At 37.7% G+C, this 23,919-nt stretch overlaps 1 protein-coding gene across 3 annotated transcripts in view; it reads right to left on the reverse strand.

The window, feature by feature from the left end:
* Nucleotides 1-23,919, reverse strand: part of KCNU1 (potassium calcium-activated channel subfamily U member 1) — a 290,355-nt gene that overhangs the window by 139,443 nt on the left and 126,993 nt on the right. For all 3 annotated transcript variants that reach the window (XM_072635213.1, XM_072635212.1, XM_072635214.1), the window contains one exon: nucleotides 903-1,020. In XM_072635213.1, coding sequence (XP_072491314.1) covers nucleotides 903-1,020 — 118 coding nt within the window. The remainder of the gene's footprint in view (nucleotides 1-902; nucleotides 1,021-23,919) is intronic.

Below are 23,919 nucleotides of genomic sequence, written 5' to 3' on the forward strand. Positions count from 1 at the left end.
CCATTATGTACAAATTTTATACACAGATAAAATACATACATATATACAGAGAGGGAGAGAAAGGAGAGAGAAAGCTCAAAAGGAATGGAACTAGCATTAAGGAGGCTTGGGAACTGCTTCTCAGAGGAGAGATTTTAGCTGGGATTTTGAAGGAAGCCAAGAAGCATACGTGAGGATGGAGGGAATTCCAGGAATGAAGCAGATTTGGTGAAAATGTAGTTTTCAGGTGGAGTTGAGAAACAGCAAGTTGGCCAGAGTGACTAGATAGTAGAGTACTTAGTATTAAGGGGTAAGAGGAATGGAGAGACAGGAGGAGATAAGGTTATAAATGGCTTTAAAATTCAAACAGAAGATTTTATATCTCATCTAGGAAACAACAGAGAACAACTAGAACTTACTGAATAGAGGAAGAACATGTATCCGATAATTTCTGTTATCTATACTGCTGTCCCTGACATTGATGCACTGTCAGGAAACCACAATATTCTGTTACAAAAATACTATTTCATAAGAGTTAGAAGGGGGGAAAATGGGTTTAAAGGGCAAACATCAGCCATATTTAATTAGTTAGACTAGCTCATTCCCTCTCAAGAATTTTGATGAATTGGGGTTTTTCATGTACTAGATAATGATAATGGATATTCCCAACATACAGAGAGGCATACTCATATTTGTTGATTGATGGTCAGAAACCCTAGTGTATTTGCTATAAGCAAAGGCTTGAGTTTTCTTAACTCATTCAAATTTGAATGATTTGTTGAATGTCAATGACACTGTTAAATATAAGAATGACTAAGGTAAACGCCCCTCTCCATCCCCCACATACTGTGTAGAATGATTCCATTGTTTTGTTATATGGAGGGGGAAATCTGCCTTTGGGAGCACAGCTCTCTCTGTCTTACCTGATGATGAAGTCTGACATTGCTGTAGACTTGTTAGTCAACTTTTTTGTAGGATACATTCTTTTCATTCCTTTGAAACTTTTCCTGGGAAAATTTTCTAATTTTCTGGCAGACTCCCCTGAAATAACACAACAACATTAGTAAATCTCAGAAAAATGCATAGAGTTTTCTCCCCAAGGAATTTTTTTCTCTGGTACCAATGGTTTCATCGCTATCCCAGTGCCTTGCCTGGGGTGCTCATTCCATTAGCGGTGCTGTCAAAATTTTTGGTCTTATGACTTTCACACATTTAAAAATTATTTAAGACCCTCTACCCCACAAGCTTTTGTTTATATGAGTTAGATCTATCAGCCTTTGCCATATTAGAAATTAAAACATCTTAGTATTATTAAGAAAGAAGTTGTGATTTCAAGGGCTCCCTGAAAGTGTCTTGGGTAACCCCAAAGATTCCCAGCCCACACTTTGAGAACCTCTGCATTACAGATTCAGAATGCTGTTGAGACAGAAGCACAACTAACTCTAGGGATGTTCATAAACTACGCCAGGGAGTATGATTTGCTCCATTGAGTTCTTTCTCTTTTTCCTAGCATATTCTCATGTATTTACTTCAACTAATTGTATTGAGGAAACTAATTTGTAAATTGTAATAGAGGACTATAGATATATGTTGGTAATTGCAGTTGTCACAGAATCATAGAATTACAAATTTAAGAACTGGAAGGGGCTTCAGTGCCCAAGTAGTCTGAATCCGTTGGGAAAGGAATCCCCAAAAGCACATACCCAGTAAGTGGTCATCCAGCCTCAGGATTCTTCCATTATATCCCTGAGGCATCCCACTCCATTTGTGTTTGTTATAAGTATTAGGAAGTTTTCCCTGATATCCTGACTCAATTTGCTTCTTTGTAGCTTCCCCCATTACTCCTAGTTCTGCCTTCTATGACCAGACTTAATTTTAATGTCTCTTCCCCATACTAACCATTCAAATCCCAGATTTAAAGTTGTCAAGGAACTTAGAGTCCTTGGGAATATTGTGTTCAATATGCTCATTTGATAGGTAAAGAGACTGGAACAGAGAGAGTTTAAGGGTCAGATAGCTAGTCATCATAGAGAAGATACTTGAATCCTAAACTTCCTGGTTCTGACTCCGGAGCTCTCGACACCATGCATCGCTATGTGTCTCTTGTTCAAATATTTTTTAAAAAAAACATATTTATGCTCCTAACCACTACCTTGCAGTCTTCTCTTCTCCAGACAAAATATTCCTGGTTCTCTCATCTGCTTCTCATAGGGCATTTTACCAACCTGGCTGTTCTCTGTACCCCACAGCTTACAGCTCCGCTGTGTGGTCCAGAACTGAACACAATCCTCCAGATGTAGTCTGACCAGGGTAGAGTTTAAAGGTATTCCATTTATTCCCTGGTTATCTAAACCCTGGGATATGCTGGAGTCAGTGCTAATTAACTGAATTGTTAAATTTCACTGTGAGCACTTACACTTCACTGGATAAATCGCGATTTGATTTACTGTTTTGTATTGCTTTAGACTTAAGAATCTCATAGTAATGACGATGAAACTAGAAGTGTGTGTGAATATTTTTGTCTTGATGAGCTTGGTTGTTAAATATTTACCAGCACACTCCTGTATTGCTGGTCTACAAACATTGCTTGAGCACAGCAAGAAGCAAGTAGAAGGCTCAATAAATGAAGTAATTTTTAGATTAAAGGACAGGACCGCCAGCCAATTAATGCTGCTTCTGCTGCTGCTGCTGCTGCTGCTGCTGCTGCTGCTGCTGCTGCTGCTGCTGCTAGCAACTGTCCTTTCTATAGTACTTTAGAGTCTGCTTTTATATCATTCTAACCTCACAACAACACAACACCCCTGTCTGTACATCTCTTCATGCAACTTGAGAAGGAATTCTCTTTTTTCACTTTTAGTCACACTTGTTAGCTACATTGAACTTGTAGTCCACTAAAACTTTCAGATCTTTTTCAAACAAAACTGTTAAGTTCCTTTAGCTCTCTGCCAGTGCTTATAAGAAATAGTTGTTTATTGGGCCTTGGTCTCTAGAGGGCCCTGGTAAGCAAAGGTATCCCTAGGAAACAGAAAATTAGGATAGTTCCCCCTAATCAGCTGTTTTAGGTAACTAGAACTCTGAAAAAACTCAGGAGGCCAGTTGGGAGAACAGCAATTTCCCATTCCTATTCATGCACATACTCATTAAGCTGCATATTTTCTTTAGTGACAGCTTTCAAAAGAAAACAACAGCAAAAACCTCCTTCAAGGCTGCCGCAGGGTTTGACTTCCTGTAACTCTATCTCACTTAAATCCGGTTTACGTGCAAGTCAAAACATCACTTCTTGATGTCCTTGGTCCTCTTGGAAAACAAAGTATGAGCAACAGCAATAGTTTAACTAAATTTTATCTGGAGAAGAAAGGGAAAATTATGAGTTTTCATTTGACTTTTATGCCCTAAGTCTACAACGGATGGCCCTGATGCTGGAGCTAATTAAGCATCTGGAAATGTATGATTAGAGAGGCTTAGGGCTGGGGAAAAGGTATAGATGGTAAGACCCAGAGACTAGACAAGGTGAGCTTGAAGAGCATCAGATTCGTCACTAGACCTGTCTCTTGATTTGATTATTACAGAAACTGCCAAACTTTGCCAGAATTACATCCAGCACCAAAGATGGCTTCCCTGTCTGCTGGTCCCCAGCTTCAGTCTCCCCACTTAGCACCTCTGAGCTAAGGTGAGTAGCACAAGCCAATAGTTAGATAGTTTCTAGGAAGCAAAGACTTATAACCTGTCCTGACTCAGTAGTGGATTCCCCCTGCCCTACCCACCCATACCAGGAAGGTTTTGATATTCAGCTTGGCCTAATAACTTCTTAACTGTAGAATAAAGATAATAATACCCCATCTGGAAAGTGTGTGCAGACATAAAGACTTACACTTTGAGCAGTCCTTTTGAAATTGATTCCCACTTCTAACTCCCCAAGGTCTTGGTTGATTGCTTCCAAACCCTGGCATGCCTGACTTCTTGATGGCTAGGCTTGCCTGATCAGAGTTGTGAGCATGAAATAAGATGGGGTTGAAGGGAAGTCATCCCCACCAACCTACCAACTAATGGACAAGTAACAGTAACAGTAAGACCATTACCAATATATATTAATAAAATGGAGTATGGATTTTCTTTTTAATTGATTGAATCTCTTTAATTATGTCTAGGTAGCACAGTAAAGCCTTGGAGTTGGAGTCAAATGACCTGAATTCAAATCATAACTCAGACACTTACTGTGTGACTCTGGACAAGTTACTTAGCTTCTGCCTGTCTCAGTTTCTTCAGCTGTAAAAGGGAATGAGAATAGCACCTACATCTCAGGGTTGATATAAGAGTCAAATGAGATAATATCTGTAATGGGCACTGTGCCTGGTATATAGTAGGTGCTTAATAAATGCTTTTTTCCTTGTCATTTTCCTCTCTTTCCCACCCTTCTCCTCTCTTCTTTTTTTCTTTTTTTCTCCTTCTCCTCCCCTTTACCATTCCTATCCCCTACCTTCCTTCGGAGATATTGTCTCTATGCCTGTTCCTGAAGTCAAAAGCATCTCTGTGAGACCTCAGCAGAGCACAATGTGCTCTAACCAGTCCAGAGGGAGACCCTGCAAGGGGCAAACCTTCAAAGCCACAGATCTCTTCATCTCTGAGATGGACAGTCACAGAGCCCTGGAGAAGCCCTTTGCTTCTGCCTAGGCTTTTGATGCTGTAACCATTTGCAAAGGGCTCTAATCCAGACAGAAACATCTAATGAGTCAAAACTGACTTCTGACAGAAAAGGGACATCCTTTGGATCTGTGATTTGTCAGCTTTAATCAGCAGTAATTGCATCACACAGGTGCACTAAGATTCTGTGTGTTTAGACTTGGAAGGGGATCCTTCCCTAGCTGCAATCCCCAGTAGCTTAAGTTTACATATGGAGGCCTGTCTGGGTTTATCAGGTTGACTGATATTTCCTTATTTTGTGGTTGGCGTTTGCCCTGGGGAGGAATTTGACCAGGGAAAGGAGCATCTGAAGGAAAATCTTCCTGAAGTCTGAGGATGCTGCTGTCAGCCTTTAAAGAACAGGGGGCCTAGTGAAACTCCTGAAAGCTAAGGTATGGAATGTAAACGAAAACACACCCTAGCTGGTTGGCTGGCATGCAGGCAGGAGAGCACGGGAGAAGCATCACAGACACAGCCTCAGTAGATGTTTTTTAAAAGGAGGAGGAGTAAAAAAAATGGAGTTTGAAATACATACATATATATATGTATGTATACACACATATATACATATAAATGTATACACATATACGTGCACACATATGTATGCATGTATATTCCCATATATATGTACACATATAAGCATTATGTGTATATACTTACATATATATATATAAACATCCACATATATGCACATATATATAATACATGTATACATCCACACATCCCTCATTTGGGATATGAATCATTTGTGTTTCTGGATTATAGATCTCAACCTAAGACCTCATCTATCTAGCCCCTAATTTTTACTGATGAGGACAACGAGCTCTGCTTCCCGCCCCCCCAAAGTTCAAGCCATAGAGCTACTTTAGTAACAGAAGTAGAATTTCAATTTAACTCCTCTAGATTTCAAATCTAATGCTTTTTTCCAGGGTACCAAACTTAGAACTTTTTAAGTCCCTTTCTTTGCTACAAGACCTAGTACGAAGGTCACTGGGTTTATTTTTTAAATGTAAATAGCATTTTATTTTTTCCTCAATTACACATAAAGATAGTTTTCAACATTCATTTTTTATAAGATTTTTACTTCCAAATTTTTCTCTCTTCCTCCCTTCTCTTCTCCCAAAGAAGGCAATCAATATGATATAGGTTATACATGTGCAATCATGTTAAATATACTTCCTCATTAGTCATGTTTTGAAAGAAGAAACAGAACAAAAAGAAAAAAAACCATAAAAAAACCTGTGAAAAAGGTGAAACTAGTATGCTTTGATCTGCATTCAGACTCCATAGTTCTTTCTCTGAATTTGGAGAGCATTTTCTATCATGGGTCTTTTGAAATTGTCTTGGATTATTGTATTGCTGAGATAATTGATGATTGCACAATGTTGCTGTTACTGTATATAATGTTCTCCTGGTTCTGCTCACTTCACTCAACACCAGTTCACATAACTTGCCAGAAGACCATTGGATTTACAGCCAAATAAACTGAGTTTGAAATATACCTATTTATCACCTTTGTGAGCATGGGCAAGTTATTCACCCTCTTTAGGCTTTAGATCAGTTTCCTTATGTGTCAAAGGAGGGGCATGGACCGAATGACCTCTAAGGGCCTGTCTAGCTCTAAATTCTGTGAGCCCATGAAGTCTTTTCCAACTGTTCCCTGGACAGATTATGAAAAAAGATGTGATGACATTTTGACCCAGATATCTCACTACTCAGAATATGCTCCAAGAGGGTCAATGACAGAGAATGAGGTCTCATATATAGGAAAATAGTCATAGCAACACTTCTGTGATAGCAAAACCTGGAAACAAAGTGGACCCCATTAAATAGCTGAACAAACTGTAGTATACAAGTGTAAAGAAATATTTTTTCCATCACAAGCAATGAGGAAAATGAAGAGTGGAGTGAGGAATTTCCCTTAGACTGTAGTTCAATCTTTAATATTTGTGTAGGAGACCCTGTCTATTTTGACTTTTAAACTGGATGTTTCTGAGACTCCTGTCTTTGTAAATCCCAACACACATGGAATCATATAACATTTAGGGTTGGAAGAGACCTAAGAGATACAGTCCAAGTGTTTCATTTTATAAAGAAGGAAATTCCTCAAGAGGCCTAGAAAGGGGAAAAGGATTACCCAAGGCATCAATGTTAGGTAGACACTAATTCACCAGGAGTTATGGTTTGGGGTTACCATAACTGTATGGCCATATATGAGATTTGGAGTTTTTGTGGGCTAATCTATCATTCCAGGAAGAGTTCTCTCCAAAACAATGCAATTTATAACTCTGTTGCCACTGACTTAAGCTGTTGTTCTTAAGAGTGGAGATCATTTATTCACTTAACAAACCATCACTTAGCTCCTAAAGATGGGGAACTCATAGCCCCTGTTTATCAAGAGTTCTCAAACTAGGTGAAGAAACAAGAGTATCATACCACAGGATATTTGGAGAGAGCTCTCATTTCATTTGAGAGAATCAGCGAAAGCTTTGAAAAAGAATTTCAGCTAGACCTTGAAAAATGAGATACTTTTTGAAAAGTAGAGGAAAAAAGCAAAGGTATTCCAACTGGAAGAAGATGATGAGAAAAAATTATAAAATATTGGTTCCATTCACTCACAGTGAATTCAGTTTGCTAACAATATAGCCTATCTAAGGGAGTGGAGGAAAATAATCAAATGGTAGACTACGGCTAGATCTTAAGTGTGTCTTGAATGCTGTTCTAAAATAGTCCAACTTAACTTGGTAGGCAGTTGTAACCACTGAAAATTTTTCAGCTAGGATGACAAGAAGAAAGATGAATTTTAGGAAAATTTGTCTATTAATTAAACTTAAAATTGATTGGGAGAATGGAGACAATTAAAAGGCTATTGCAATAATCCAGTGGAAAAGTAATGAGGCCAGGCATATTGGCATACCATTTGAATCCCTGAAGGTAGGTGGTGCAGTGTAGAGAGCACTGGAGTCAGGAAGATGTGAGTTCAAATCCAACATCAGAAACTTACTAGCTATGTGACCTTAGGCAAGTCATTTAACACATTTGCTTGAGTTTTTACAACTGTAAATTTGGAGCAATAACAATGCCCTGTCACCCAGCATTGTTATAAGGCTCAAAGGAAATAAAATTTTAAAATACTTGGTATACTTCCTGGTATAAAATAGTTATTCCCTCTCTTACCTCCCCTTGCTAGTGACAAGGCTGAGAATGGTGGATGAATTGAATTCAGGATTTCTGAGTCTAAAGTGTTATTTGACAGAGACAGAAAGAAATTAAGAAGGAAAGAAAGTGAGGAAGAAAGAAAGGAAGAAAGGAAAGGGAGGAAGGAAGGAAGGAAAGAAGGAAGGAAGGAAGGAAGGAAAGAAGGAAGGAAGGGAAGGAAAGGAAGGAAAGAAAGGAAGGAAAGGAAGGAAAGAAAGGAAGGAAAGGAAGGAAAGGAAGGAAGAAAGGAAAAGAAGGAAACTAAGAAACAAAAAGATTAATAAGATTTTGAACTAGGGTAGGGCAGTGGGAACTGAAAAGTGATGTATGAGATGATATATGAGATGATATATGAGATACAGTGAGAAGGTAGAATTGGTAGGATTTACACTATACTGATACAATTTTAGGATTTACAGTGTGGAAAGACAAGAGACTTTGAATTTACTAAGAAGGAATGCTATATGAGTTATGTATTTAACTATACATCTGGATAATATTTATCCTCTTGGATTTTCCAGCGTAGACAGACCAGGCAGTCAGTCAACTCCCCAGTGCCTTACATGTAGGAAATAATAAGCATTTGTCGAAAGTTGCAGAATAAGTCCAAATGGGTACATGATCTAGGTATAAAGGCTGATACTATAAACAAATTAGGGGAGCAAGAGACAGTGTATTTGTCAGAATTATGGAGAATGGAGAAATTTATGGCCAAACAAGAGACAGAGAACATCATGAAGTGCAAAATGGATAATTTTGATTACATTAAATTGAAAAGTTTTTGCACAAACAAACCCAATGCAACCAAGATTAAGAGTGAAGCAGAAAACTCAGAAAGAATTTTTACAACTAGTGTCTCTGACAAAGGCCCCATTTCTACAATATATAGGGAGCTGAGTCAAATTTGCAAGAATACAAGTCATTCCCCTGTTGATAAATGGTCAAAGAATATAAACAGAGGAAGAAATTAAAACTATCTATAGTCATATGAAAAAATGCTCTAAATCACTACTGATTGGAGAGATGCAAACCAAAACAACTCTGAGGTACCACATCACACCTATCACATTGGCTAATATGACAAAACAGGAAGATAATAAATGTTGGAAAAGATGTGAGAGAATTGGAACACTAATTCATTGTTGGTAGAGCTGTGAACTGATCCAACTATTCTGGAGAACAATTTGGAACTATGTCCAAAGGGCTACAAAAATAAGAATATCCTTTGACCCAGCAATATCACTTCTAGGGTTGTATCCCAAAGAGATCATAAAAATGGGAAAAAGTCCCAGATGTACAAAAATGTTTATAGCAGCTCTCTTTGTGGTGGCCAAGAACTGGAAATCAAGGAGATGCCCATCAATTGAAGAATGGCTGAACAAGTTGTGGGGTATGAATGTAATGGAATACTATTTTGCTATAAGAAATGATGAGCAGTAGGACTTCAGAAAAACCTGGAAAAACCTATATGAACTGATGCTGAGTGAAATGAGCAGAACCAGAAGAACATTATACACAGTAACAGCCATAGTGTGCGAGGACTGTTTCTGATAAACTAAGCTCTTCACAGCAATGCAAGGACCTAAAACATTCTCAAAGGACTCTTGAGGCAAGATGCCATCCATATCCAGAGAAAGAACTATGGAATTGGAATGCAGAATGAAGCAGATTATTTTCTCTTGTATTATGTTTTGTTTTGGTTTGGTTTTTCTCATGATTTCTTCCATTTGTTTTAATTCTTCTATGCAACATGACTAATGTGAAAATATGTTTAATAAGAATGTTATGTGTAGAATCCATATAGGATTGCATGCTATCTTGGGGAGGGAGGGGAGAAGGAGGGGGAGAAAATTTAGGACTTATGGAAGTGATTGTTGAAAACTGAAAACAAATAAATATTTTTAAAAAGTTGCAGAACAGATTTTTGTTCAGTATAGGAAGAAAATGTCTGAAAGTTACTCAAAATGTGAATAAGATAATGAACCCCCTTTCTCTAATATTCTTCAAGCGAAGGCTGGATAACTATATGTTGGGGTGTATACAGAGGATTCTTGGTAAAAAGAGGTTGACCTAGACATCCTCTAAAGTCCATTTCCCTTCTGAATTGCTTCTCTTTCTTATTCCTCTTTGGCCTGGTTTTCACTCAAAGGAATCCACAATATACTTTATTACACATGAACCTATATGTTCTGTTGGATCGAAAAAGGGTGAATAGTAGAAAGATGATGGGATTTGTTTGGAGGTCAACGTGAGTTGGTCAAATATAGGTTTCACGGACTCAGGAGAATCAGGATTTAGAACAGGAAATGTTTTGGAGACGATTCAGCGTAATATTCTAATTTAAAGTTTGAGAAACCAAGGCCAGAGACATAAAGTAACTTGGCAACGTTCACAGGGTTAGGAACTGGCTCTTGTGACTCTAATATAGTTTTCTTTCCACAGTGTATCACAATGCTACTAAACCTTTTTAAAGGAAGAGTGATCCTTGACTTTGCACTAAAAGAGGAGACACTTACAGTATGTTATAGCCTTCTTGGGTGCAGCCTTTTGACTGAGTCCGAGTTTCACAGAATAAATCCTTTTATTAAGGGGATTTGTTATGTGAAGTTTGGATTCAGTCAAAGGGCCAGACCTGAGGAACTAGAGAGCAACATGTGGCCTTGAAATCTCAGCAGTGCATTTGGAGTAAGAGGATCTGGGTTAGAATCCCATTCCTGCTACCTTTGGGACTGTGGAAAGAGTCACCTAAATTCTATCCTTCTCAGATTTTTTCACCTCTAAAGTGAGGTTAAGCTACAAGGCCTCTAAATTTTCTTCCTCCTTTAAATCTGTAATCCTCTGTTTCAGGAAATGTTAATTTTTCATTTAGTGGAAACTAATGAGTCTCTCTTGTAGTAGTTTTCTAGTGTAAGGGCACTTAACTTGAAGTCAATGACATTTATATTCTATATACACACATACAGAAGGAAGGAAATATGCATTTATTAATGCTCCAAGCACTGTGCTAAGTGCTTTACAAATATTATTTCACTTGATCTTCACAATAATCCTGGGAAGAAGGTGCTGTTATTATCCTCATTTTATAGCTGTATGCTGAGGAAGACAGAAGTTAAGTTACTTGCCCAGGACTATACAGCTGGTAAAGTGTCTGAAGCAGGATTTAATAGCTTCTTTCTAACTTCAGGTACTCTATCCATGTACCACCTAGCTGTCTATAATTGGCTTTCCTTTGCAATCTTAAGTATTTTACTATAAGCATTTAAGAATATTATTCTGAGAAGGGATCTAGAGGCTTCCTCAGACTGACAAATAGATCTCTCTCTCTTTCTCTCTCTGTCTTTTTCACACACACACACACACACACACACACACACACACACACACACACACACACATTATGAACCCCTGCTTTAGAGGCTCCTAAGATGATTCCTTTATAGCTGCCTATAGGGGTGAGGGGAATTGAGAAGGGGGAAAGATAATTTGGGCAGATGGGTCCCTGTCCATCAACCCAAAAGGACAGGCAGTACCCTTTTTAGAATGAGTTTGATACACACACTACTTAGCATGATATTGGCTAAAAGCAACTTCCTGGCTGATGCTGAGTAAAGTGAGTTGAACCAGGAGAACCTTGTACACAGCAACAGCAAAACTGTGCAGTGATTAACGATGACAGACTGAGCTCTTCTCAGCAATCCAATGATCCAAGACATTCCAAAAGACTAGCGACAGAAAATGCTCTCCAAATCCAGAGAAAGAAGTATGGAATCTGAATGCAGATCAAGGCATTCTATTTTCACTTTTTTTGTTTTTTTTCCTCTCATGGTTTTCCCCTTTTATTCTGATTTTTTACTTTTACAACATGACTAATGTGGATATGTTTAACATGATTTTACATGTATTGCCTATGTCTGATTGATTTCTGTCTTGGGGAGGGGAGAGGGAAGGGAGAGAGGGAGAAAAGTTTGGATTTCAAAATTTTACAAAAATGATTATTGAAAACTATATTTACATGTAATTGGAAAAAAATACTATTAAGGAACAAAAAAGCAACTTCCTGGGTTTGTAAAACTGGCCAGCTCTAAGTAAAACTTGGGGCTTGGTAGACATTTAATGGTACTCTAGTGTCATCTAGTGGTTTCTGGATGAATAAGCAGTAGATAGAGACTGGCTACTTCTGCTGTAACATCTGTTCATTTAAATAATTACTTGTTAAGCACCCTACTATGTATGAGGGATTGGGAAACAAAAGTAGAAGTGAAATGGTCTCTGTTCTCAGGATGTTTACATCCTGTTGGAAGGATACAACATGAACGCAGATAAGTAAATACAGAGGAGACAAGTACTAAATGATGAGGGATTTTTTATAATAACTATAAATATAAAAAAAAATGGTGGGGACCTTAGCAATCATCTAATAGACTCCCTATATTTAACAGATGAGGAGAATAAGGACAAAGAAGGACATTTAATTTGGATAATTTCACAAAAGTAGTGGAAGGACTAGAACTCAGGTCCCTTGGTTCCCAGGCCAGGGCTTCCATTCTGTCCATCCCCCACCCCTCAGTCATATTGTCTTTTTATTTCTTTAACATTAACAGTAGTGCCTGGGCAATATTAGTGGTGATTAGGGGAATATGACGGGACAGTTCCCATGTGACAAATGGGAGGAGCACCTCTAGTTTTCTCTTTGGACACTGTAATTTCTCATTTTTTCTTCCAAGAATGTGAATATATAACAGATAGATAAATGCCAAGTTTGAGTTCAGGTACTTTAAGCATGTGGTATGAAGGTAACTGTGTAAACACAATATTATATAATACTGTGTTTCACCACATCGCAAATTTTATGGCAATATTTTTTTTTCTTTTTGAAAAATAGTGAGGTGCAACCATTATGTGAAGCTTTAAGACTGTGTGGGCATTACTTGTCTTTCAGTTTCTACCAATCTCATACCAACTTTTCACTCACTGAAAACTGTCTTTATGCAGCTCTGTTTCCATGCTGGTCAGTGAACACAATCACTTTCAGCTTGAAGCCTAAAGAATAGTTTTCATATTTACCCATAATCAGAAAGAAATGTTTCCCATGTTGTTGGCAGACAAACTGCACAGTTTAGCTAGCACCAGAAGATGCAAGTCTTACTATATCACTTGCCTTAATCATGGCAGCTTCTCCTATCTACCCACTTGCTCCCTTTGGGTTGATTGACAATCCTGTTCGAACTGTAGCACTTTAAACAAGCCATGCAAGTTGGCTTTCAGAAATATACTGACAAGGCACAGAATTCTAGGCTTGTGGCTCACAACATGCAAGAGATATATACATACACATGCCACTGGTGAATACGTTGCTGCTCCGTTCACCTTTTAAGCAGCATGAAGAACAGAATTGTACCATGTGATGATTATGTGATGAACGGTGACCATTAATTATGAGGTGAAATAGGACATGTCTCACTTTAAGAAAAAGCTTCCTTAATTCTTTCAAAGGTCTTTTCATTCATCTTTGTGGGTATTTCCTTATTCAAGAGTTTAGTTTGCAAGGCCTCTATTGTTTAGCAGTCGGAATGAGCTTCTATGGGAAAGGAAGAGGGAAAAAGGGCTGAAGAAGGGAGGAAAGAGGGGAACAAGAAAGGAAGGAAAGAAAAAAAAGAAAAGATGGGAGGAAGAAGGAATGAGAAAGGGAAGAACCCATTTCTGAAATTTTCTAGTTGTAAAAGATTTGTATTGTGTGGACCAAGCCTTCAAAAGTCAGCTCAATTCTACCACTTACAAGGCAGTATTTCAGAGAAGGCAAAAAAAAAGAAAAAAAAATTAAGCACATAAAGGCAACAATAATGATGACACTCTAAAAGTAATGAATTAGGTGTGATGATACCCATTAGAAAAGCTGATTCAGAGCCAATTTCCTTTAAATGACATTTAATGCATTTGCTATTTAAATTCACTTATGGAAACCAGGCTTACAAACAGCTTTTTCAGAAACACAGCACATGAACAATGGGTTGGGGTATGGACTTTCTCTGGGTCATAGCATAGTGATGTTGCTTCCTCAGGGTCATTTGAGAAGAGACTAGCCTATGTTTTCAGCCTTTGCTGGGGAAGTCATTGTGGTGTAAGGGAAAGCATTTTTAACTTGGGGCCAGGAGATGGAGTTCTGGCTCTCTCTGGGTCTGACAGGCTGTGTTATCTTGAACAAGTTACTTCTTTGCCCTGGAGCTCTGTTTTCTTATCTGTTGTAAAAAAGCATTACACTAAATGATCTCTGAAGTGTCTTCTAGCTCTGGCATTCCCTTCTATATAAGAAGATCTCTTTCAGTTCTGACATTCTAATGCATCTTCCATGTTTCATTCTGGTATTGTTTGTTTTAACTTGCTGCTATTTTTAACATTATATTTGCTGAGTGTTTTTTCCAGGTCTAATAATTGTTGTTCTAAGAGTAAAGAAGTCCCTGATTTCATGAATTCAATAGTCATAGGATTTAGAGCAGGAAAGGACTTCAACCACTCATTAAAAGATGATGAAATGAAGTGAGAGAGGTAAAATTACTTGCCCAAAGTCACAAGGGCAGCACATAGCAACACTAGAATTGGGAGTTTGGTCTACTGACTTAGTTGCATCTACCTTTCCAGGATGATTCTATTCCTGTTTGAAAGAAAAGGAAGGGATGGCTAGCAAGCTATACAGCAGAGGTATCACTGTGCGTGACTGTGATCCAAACAAGACTAAAATGTAGTTGCAAAATATTTACTAAAATAAATGAAAATACATATTAATGAAAATTAATAAAATAAATAAATATATATTTATATATATAAATAAAATAAAATAAATGAAAATACAATTAAACATAGATAAAACTACATTTAAAAACTAAGTCATTGTGCAGCCCAGAGAGATCCTTATGTACAGATTAATGACCTTCACTTCTGCTTGAGTTTGACACCACCAATATAGAGGACAGAGCAGGAAATTTGGAGTAAGATTATCTAGATTTAAGTTCAGCTTCTGCTATGTATATGACTTGGAGCAAGCCCTGCCTGTGACTTCCCTTAATAAAGGAATCAGGAAAACAAGATCAGTAGTTCACCCTAGCAGTCTGAGTGACCATTAGATCATTTCTCCACTGGAAAAATTAAAATGTTTTTATCAATATTCAACATGGGGAAGAGAGTTGAGTTTGTAAACTCTGGGGCCAGGTGAAGCAGAATTTTAATTGCTGGCAAAATTCTGTAATTTTTTATTAAAGGAAAGAAGTAGTACCTCTAACACATGAGAACAACTTTATCAAAAACAGTTCATTTTCTACTGACCTCAACTATCTTTCTCTCTAAGGTTGTTGTTGCTCAGTTATTACAGTCATGTCTGACCCTTATGACCCCATTTGGGGTTTTCTTGGAAAAGATAATGGAGTGGTTTGACATTTCCTTGTCCAGCACCTTTTACAGATGAGGAAACTGAAGCAAACAGGGTTCAGTGACTTACCCAGGGTAACATAGCTAGTAAATGTCTGAGACTGGATTTGAATTCAGGAAGATGAGTCTTCCAGACTTTAGGCTTAGCACTTTATTCACTGTACCACATAGCTACTTCATCCTTTAAGTTTTTAATACTTTTCTTTCAGTTACTATTTATCTTGTGTGTGTGTACATATACATATATAGACATGTATGTTATGTATAGTATATGAATATACATATATTCATACATATACATACATGTATACACATTTGGGGCATATGAGGTATTAAGGGAAGACTAGCATTCTGGTGTGGAGGCTGCTGAGCCCTTTGTCAGAGCTGCTTTCCACGTTTGGTGTCCACTTGTCACCTAACTCTCATCTGTGGCTCCAAAAATAGGATACATAGGGGCCACACCATGGTAAAACCATTTCAGCAGATGGTTTAAACCTGGGTCTCAAACCATTTTTAAATGGGTAAATTAGGGAGTCTACTGCCAAGAAAGTGAAGACTTCCCTGGTGGAATAGAAGGATGTGAATAATTTGTTACAATTGGACATGAAGGCAACAGAAGCAGGTGCTGTGGAGGACTGGAGGTTTGTTTAGACATTGAGATGCCAAGGCAAACCACTGATTCCCAAGCCATCACCAGTCATCTTGACTTTTTTCTTGCCATTCAACTCCAGTGACTCTGAAAGCAAGAGTGATGCTAATGAGTTCAGGCAACTCTGCCTCACTTAAATCCTATTTATGTTCCAGTCAAAAGACAGCATCCATACCATTTTACTATTTTTACTTTCCTCAAGGTCCTGTGGTAATGGGCAACTGATCAAGCAGATACATTGGGAGCTGTTGTCATAACCCTGCCCAAAGATAGCCCAAAGCATAGGGTTGTTTTCTTAGTGGACTAAACCAGCAGTGTGATTAAGCAGCCCTATAGGTGTCTGAACAGTCTTTTTAAAGGACTGAACTGCTCACCTCCTGTCATGAAGAAGGATCTAGAAACGTAACCCCAATTTGCTTACTGTAGCAGGTAAGAATTATACCTTGCAGTCAAAATATATACACACAATATACAAAAACTTTTGTGAAAAGAATTTCACTCACCACTGATTCATGGAATGGCTCATACTCATGGACAACATGAAATCCAATACACCTGAAAGACTAATACCTCTTCTTGTGAAAGATCTCAGGATGTATCACATTCAAATAGCAGCCCTGAGTGAAAAAAAAGACTGAAAAATGAAAGCCAGCTTACTGAAGTCAGAACTGTATACGTTTGATGAAGAGCACTGCAAAGATAGAGTAGGTTTTGTAATTAAATCTGATCTGATCAGTGAGCTTATATGCCTTCCCAAAGGAGTGAACAATAAGCTCATGAGAATGTAATTGGCACTTGCAGGAAGTTGCCATGCCACCATCATCAGCATGAGTGATGAATCCTGATGAGGTCAAAGAAAAATATTATGAAGGTCTAGAGACCCTCATCATCAATATGCAGAAGGAAGACAGACTTGTAATTCTGGGTGAATTTAATGCCAGAGGGGGCACAGACTATCAGACAAGGCAGGGAGTCTTTGGGAGATGTGGAGTCAGAAAAAGCAACAGTCACTACTGAGGACTTGTAAGTCTCATCACTAACACTGTCTTCTATTTAATTAAATACAATAAAACTCTGTGGATGAACCTTCACAATAAACAATAGCATTTAATGGACTAGGTCATTGTAAAGAGAAGAGGCAGACAGGATGGGAGAGTAACAAAGGTGATATGTGATGTAGAGTGCTGGACCAATCATAGACTTATCCTCTCCAAGCTGAACATTCATATTCAACAAAAGAGGTGGCCAAAAGGTGAAATGACTACCAGAACACTTAATACCAAGTGATTAGAGTGATTTTCCATGCATGAACTGTTTGTTGTTAATTTAGAAGGAAAACTAATCCAACATATGGTTGGCAACAGGGGAGCAGAAAGGGAATGGGCAGCTGTCAGAGATTTGGTGTACAGCAATGCATTTACTCATCTGGGCCAGAAAACTCACAAACATCAGAATCGGTTTAATGGAAATGATGGGAAAGTTCAGAAATTACTAAATGAAAAATGAGAGCTCTACAGAGAGGAGCACCACAGTTCATCTATCTGCCTTCTGGAAGCATTTAACTCCATCAGAAGTAAAACACAAACAAAGCATAGAGAGATGTAGGATTCTTGGCTCAGCAAGAAAGCAGATGAAATTCAGTTTTGTGCTAATAGTAACAGTAACAATCCAAATTGCTTTTATGATGCCCTGAAGGCTATTTATGGGCCAAAGACATTTGGTACATCTCATGATCCTGGAGAGATAAGCTGAACATCTCCATAGTCATCTCAGCAGATTGCCATTAAACAATGCTGAAGTCACTGATCATGTATCTCAAGTTGAAGTCAATTCCTCTCTAGCCAAACTTCCAACTGAAGGAGAAGTTTTGAATACTATTAGAATCCTCTCCTATGTCAAAGTACCTGGCACTGATTCTATGTCAGCAAAGATTTACAAGGCAGGGATTACACTGCTCATAAAACTGATAAAAATCTTTTGGGTTATGTGGCAAGAGATTATCCCCTAGGAGTTCAAGGATCTTTTGATTGTCCATCTCTATAAAGAAAAAGAAAATAGATTGTCCTATGACAATCACAGGGGGTGGATGGGGGATCTTTTTAAGTCACTGTCAGCAAGATTCTTGTTAGGGTCATTCTTAATAGGTGGATCCTTCACCTGAAAGATGATCATCTATCTGAGAACAAGTGTCCCTTCAGAAAGGGTGGAAGAATGGTTTATGGGGTGTTTGCTGCCTGATAAGCAGGATAAAGATCTCAACACATTTGTTTATCTGACCAAGGTTTTGATACTGTCAGTTGTGAAGACTTGTGGAAGACCATAGTGAAATTTGGTTGCCTAGAGAAGTATAGCAGTATTGCAGACCAGTTTCATGATGGCATGTTTGCTTACTCCCATGTCTCTTAGCATGATGTCTTCAGCAATGTTGATATGTAACTTTTTGTTTGGTGATGATAGTGCACTTAGTGTAGCCTCTGAGGCTGAGATACAACAGAGTATGAATCAAATATCTGCCATGTGTGTTAATTTTGGCCTGACAATACCCGTAAAACAGAGGTGCTCCATCAGCTGACACTGCACCATTTATATGTGGAACTGTTGGTTACAGCAAATGCAAAAATTTTGAATGCTGTGGATAAGTTCACTTACCTTGGCAGTATACTTTCCAGGATGTACACATGGATGATGAGGTTGACACATGACATGTCAGAGCTAGCTTAGTGTTTGGGATGCTCCATAGGAAAGTGGAGTATAACACAGTTATTATTAGTGAAGGTCTACAGAGTTGTTTTGTTGACCTCATTGTTATATGCCTGTAAAACCTGGACAGTATACCAGAACATTCTAGGAAACTGAATCACTTTCATTTGAATTGTCTTAGGAAGATTCTGAAGATCACCTGTCAAGATAAGGTACCAGACGCTGAGGTCCTTTTTCAAGCTGAACTGCCAAGTCTTTAAATTCTACTGTCGACAGTAAAACTGTGATGGATTGGCTATATTGTTTGAATGCCAAAGTTACATTTGCCTAAAATAATATTTTGCAGAGAGCTCACATAAGGTATGAACTCACATGGAAGCCAGAAGAAGCAATACAAGGATATCCTTAAAGTTTCTTCGATAAACTTTGGAATCAATTGTGTGATATAGAACACGTTGATACAGGGCCACCCAGCATGGCATGTGCCCACATCAAAGAAGACAATGTGCTTTATGAGCAAAGCAAAATAGCAATAACTCAAAAGAAACAAATTTATATGCACAAATTTAGAGACGTTTTCATTCCAAATATTCTTATGGACTATTTGAGTCCAAGATGTGGTAGGGCTTTTCAAGCTCATGTTGGTCTAATCAGCCACAGACAAATACATTGTACATTGACCTGCAATGGTGATGTCATTTTGATTTGAGTACAAAAGACAACAACCAAGATATAGATATATATGCACATATGTGTATAGGTACATTTGTATATATACACATGTACTTTGGATGTATATTTAAATATTTACATATGTAAGACATATATGAGATATATATCAATCTCTCTCATATAAACTCCTTAAGGGTGCAACACTTAGCACAGTGCTTAGTGAAATACAGTGAACTCTTAATAAATGTTTGCCAATTGATTATTTGGCCAGATTGTTCTATTAGATGGTTGATGAAGACATAGTATACCTGAATTTCAACAATATTCTTATCAGTACCATTTATATCTTTGTGGAACAAATGAAGAGAGGTAGGTTACATGATAGTACAATTAGGTAAATTGATAACTGTTAAAAATGAGCAGTACCAAAGAATTTTTGATGTCTCATTAGAGGAAAGGGAAGGGAATATGCATTTATATAGTGGCCACTCTGTCAGCAACTATGCTAAGTGCTGTACAAGTATGAATTTATTTGATTCTTACCAGAAGTCATTTGGGGCAGCTAGGTGACCCAGTGGATAGAGTGCTGGGCCTAGAGTTGGGAAGACTTATCTTCCTGAGTTCAAATCTAGTTTCAATTACTTACTACCTATGTGACTTGAGGCAAGTCACTTCACCCTATTTGCCTCAGTTTCATGAGCTGGGAAAGGAAACTGCAAATTATTTCAGTATTTTTGCTTAGAAAACCATTCAAATGGGGTCATGAAGAGTCAGACATGACTGAAAAAAGACTAAACAATTCAGGTCTTTAATCGAAGGCTGAATGATCGCTTCCCAAGGATGTTGTAAAACAGATTTTTGATTAGATATGGATGGTCTCTCTGGGCTCAAACATCTCTTCTAACTCTGCGATTGTGTGGGGTTTTTTTGTTTGTTTTTGCAGCTATAACAGAGGGTATCCCAAGAGTATTATTGTGGTTTTAAGCTAGGAGAACCTTATTAACCTTAAATGAAGCTTAACAGACAATAAACTATTAAGCTTTAATAGATTAAAACTACACTAGGATTTTTGGAACATCACATATTGTTTGCATTAAAGCCTTTTCCCCTTCTTATATCCTATGTTCAAAGCTATAGCTCAAAGTCTAACATTCCATGGACTAAGTTCTCTCTAGTTCTCCTACTCTATTTTCTATTCTATATGTTAAGTTACCACCCAGTGCAAAAAGAGAAATATGTGCTGCTTTATGAGAAATTGGAGAATGTAGCCACTCCAAGAAAGGAAAATGTCGATTAATGAGAATGCACTGAAGAATGAACTGAGTCCAAAGAGATTGTTAGTTCTTCTTAGAGTAAAATTGATGCTAAGAAGGCAGTTTAGATTTGGCTAAGCAGAATGAGGAGCCAAAGGAGAGAGGCAGGATCCCTGAGAGATTCAGAAAATCGGTTAAAGTGAAGAAGAACCATTAAGTACTAAAAATTTCATTTCAAGGCTAGATCAATCATACTAAAACACAGCTTTCATAACAATAGCTCTCTTTTCTATGACACTTAAAAAAAGAACTTTCCTCATAATTGCTTTATAACATAGGAAGTATTAGTCCCACTTTACAGATGAGAAAACTGAAACAATACCTTATCCTCAAGCTATTACTTTTCATAGGCAGGACTCCAAAAGAAGGGGATCATCTTCACAGCCAAGGCTCACTTTCACAGAGATGCTAATTCAGAATGCTAAATTGATCAAGAAACCTTAAAGGGTGTGGTATCCTCCAATTTGAACTTCCTGGTCTGGTTTTCCTGAACTTTATGGCCTGGTCCCCCTCTTCTTTCTCACTATTCCCCAATGTATATCCCTTGGTCTAGTTAGTGTGTGTGTGTGTGTGTGTGTGTGTGTGTGTGTGTGTGTGTGTGTGTGTGTGTATACTTAAAAGTTTGCAAAGTAATTTTACAAATAATATCTTATTTAATCTTCTCACAAAGACCCTTTAGGGGAAGTAACACCCCCATTTTATACACAAGACTGAGAGGTTAACTTAATGGCCCTTGCCCAGGGCCATTCAGCTAATAAATGTATGAGGCAGGATTTGAATTCCTATCTTCCTGACTCCAAGTCCAGTACTCTATGCACAATTCCTAAAGATTAGAGTACAAAGTTCTTTCCAAATATAGTCAAGCACTTAATTGATAAGAGTTGTGTTGTTTTTTTTTCTATGTGTCTTGTTTCCCCAGCTGGTGGAATAGAGATCATAGCTAATACATCCTTTCTGTTCTTCATTGCTTAGCGTAGGGATGGGCACATAGTAGTTACTCAAGACAGTCTTCTTGATGCATACAGAATTGATCACTATTCCTTTCTCTACAAAGAATCTATTTCCTTTACAATTTCCCTGGGAGGTTATTTGCTCTTAACTTCTTACCCTTTAGGTGACACTGCCTTCCTCTGGAACCAGGATTACAGTTATTGTTTGCTGGGGTGGCCTCCTTGTTTGTTGAAAGAACTTCCATGCTTCCAGTCTGCAGACCTTGATTCTAGCCCCTATTTCTTCAGTGCTTCTAAGTGTAATTGTGTAATCCATGAGTATACAGTAAGTATACAGTAAGTACTTGGTTATTAAATCAGGATTTGACTCCTCTGAGATTCGCTTTCTCCAGCAGCAAAAGGAGAGTAAGAAAGTAAACCAAAACCTCCTAAGCTATTGTGGGGATGGAGGGGATGAAAGAAATCTTTCTGAAAAATGTAATGGATACATTCAAAATGTTCTGAAAAGAACCCTGAACTTCAAAGGTCTAGGTTCAAGGCCTGACTTCTCTACTTGCTATCTCAGTAATTTTGTCCAAGATCACTTAATCTCCTTTAGCATCATGGGATTCAGAGATAAACCATTCCAGGCCCCTCATTTTATAGATGAAGAAACATAGACCCAGAGAGTTTCCAACTTGTCCAAAGTCACAAAGGTAGTAAATAGCACAACTGGATTTTAAACTCATAAACAATTTAGCACTTAGGGCTTGTTTCTCCAACTGATTAGAATGCAGAGATCATGGCTTATAGTTCTCCATTCTCTATACCCTTGAATAGGGACAGTGATACAGTGATACAGAACATTATTGTAATCAGACCACCGACTCACCAAACTGAAGATCAGAAATAGTTTTTTAAAAGGACAGAATAACAATGAGAAAAATGATACAAAATTGAAATAACTTAACCCTCAACTATTTAAACGATAGTTTAAAAGACCAGTAACTGATCCTTCACTTTACTCTAGAGTAGGAGAGCTCTCCAGCAATGCATGGAGGACAGAAAATCAAAATGGGAAACAGGCAAAAGGCGTCATAGCAACACTAGCTATAAGCATTTTGTCTAGAACTTTGATCAATATAAATTAATTGCCAAAACAAAGAAACCAAAAGTCCCCAGAAAGTTCCTTAGATTTCAGGCAACTAGCTAACTTTACCATTCTGAGAGAAAGGTAGCTGCCAAATTAAATTCTAAGTTAGGATATGAACTCAGGATGATGATGGATGACTATGAGTGACATGGTCTCATAAAGTAGAAAGAAGCAGTGGGGGCAAACCCAATTTAAAGAAAGCTTAGTAAGATTATCAATTTAGCAAAGTCAAACCAATGGCATTTGAGGATGAAAATGGCAGGACTACAAAAAGAAAACTTGGAATGATTTACAGAAATTACTGCAACTTTTTTTTCCTATTAAGAACAGTGTAACTACCATGTACAACAAAGTTCAGAAAAGCAGCTGGATTAGGTATATAGGGGATACATGCTGGAGGCAACAAAATTATGACAGTATTTAGGAGATGATATATAAAGTATTTGAAGAACAGAAAGATATCAAAGATATAGAAAACAATCTTGGACCTTATTGTTACCAAAAAGGGTGACTGAGAGAATATGTATCCATCCATCTATATAAATTCCTTAGTATGATCATCTATGTGCAAATTTAGGGCATGTGGATGAGAATATTAGTGAGGAACAAATAGGCTTTTATTCAACAATGGACCACATCTTGACCATTTTACAACTGACTGGATGACATAGCAAATAGAAAATTTCACTTTGCTTATTATTTATTACGAAAAGGTACTTCATTAATTAGAACAAAATATTACCTTACAAGCCCATCTACAAGGTTTCTCTCATTCATATACTAAAGTTACTCATGATTCCTTGGAAGATTTAACAACAGAAATAAATTGTCTGATGACCCTTTGATAATAAATATCAAGTGTGGTATAAAACAATATGAAATATAGGTTAACCAAAGACATTTGCCACTATGATGGAGATCCAAGGGCAAAGATTCCTATAGATGATAAGGTCCTCTAGATTCTCATTTGTAGGTGACTTGGTGATTGCCTTAAGACTCAAAATACTGCAGAGCCCTCCAGAAGAGATTTGTAATCATTTGAAGGAATTTGTCCTATCTAGCCACACAGGAAAAACAAGTCAATGGAAAATGTGTATTGCTCAGATTACAATGTACATTTGGATGGATAACCTATAGAAATTGCCCTTCAGTATGCATATATGGGCTCATATTTGAATGAGATTAACAGGCTGAATTGCCTTTGTAAATTTGCAAAACTCCTTTAAT

The sequence above is a fragment of the Notamacropus eugenii genome, chromosome 1 (genome assembly GCF_028372415.1).
Source record: "Notamacropus eugenii isolate mMacEug1 chromosome 1, mMacEug1.pri_v2, whole genome shotgun sequence".
In the NCBI taxonomy this organism is placed as follows: Eukaryota; Metazoa; Chordata; class Mammalia; order Diprotodontia; family Macropodidae; genus Notamacropus; species Notamacropus eugenii.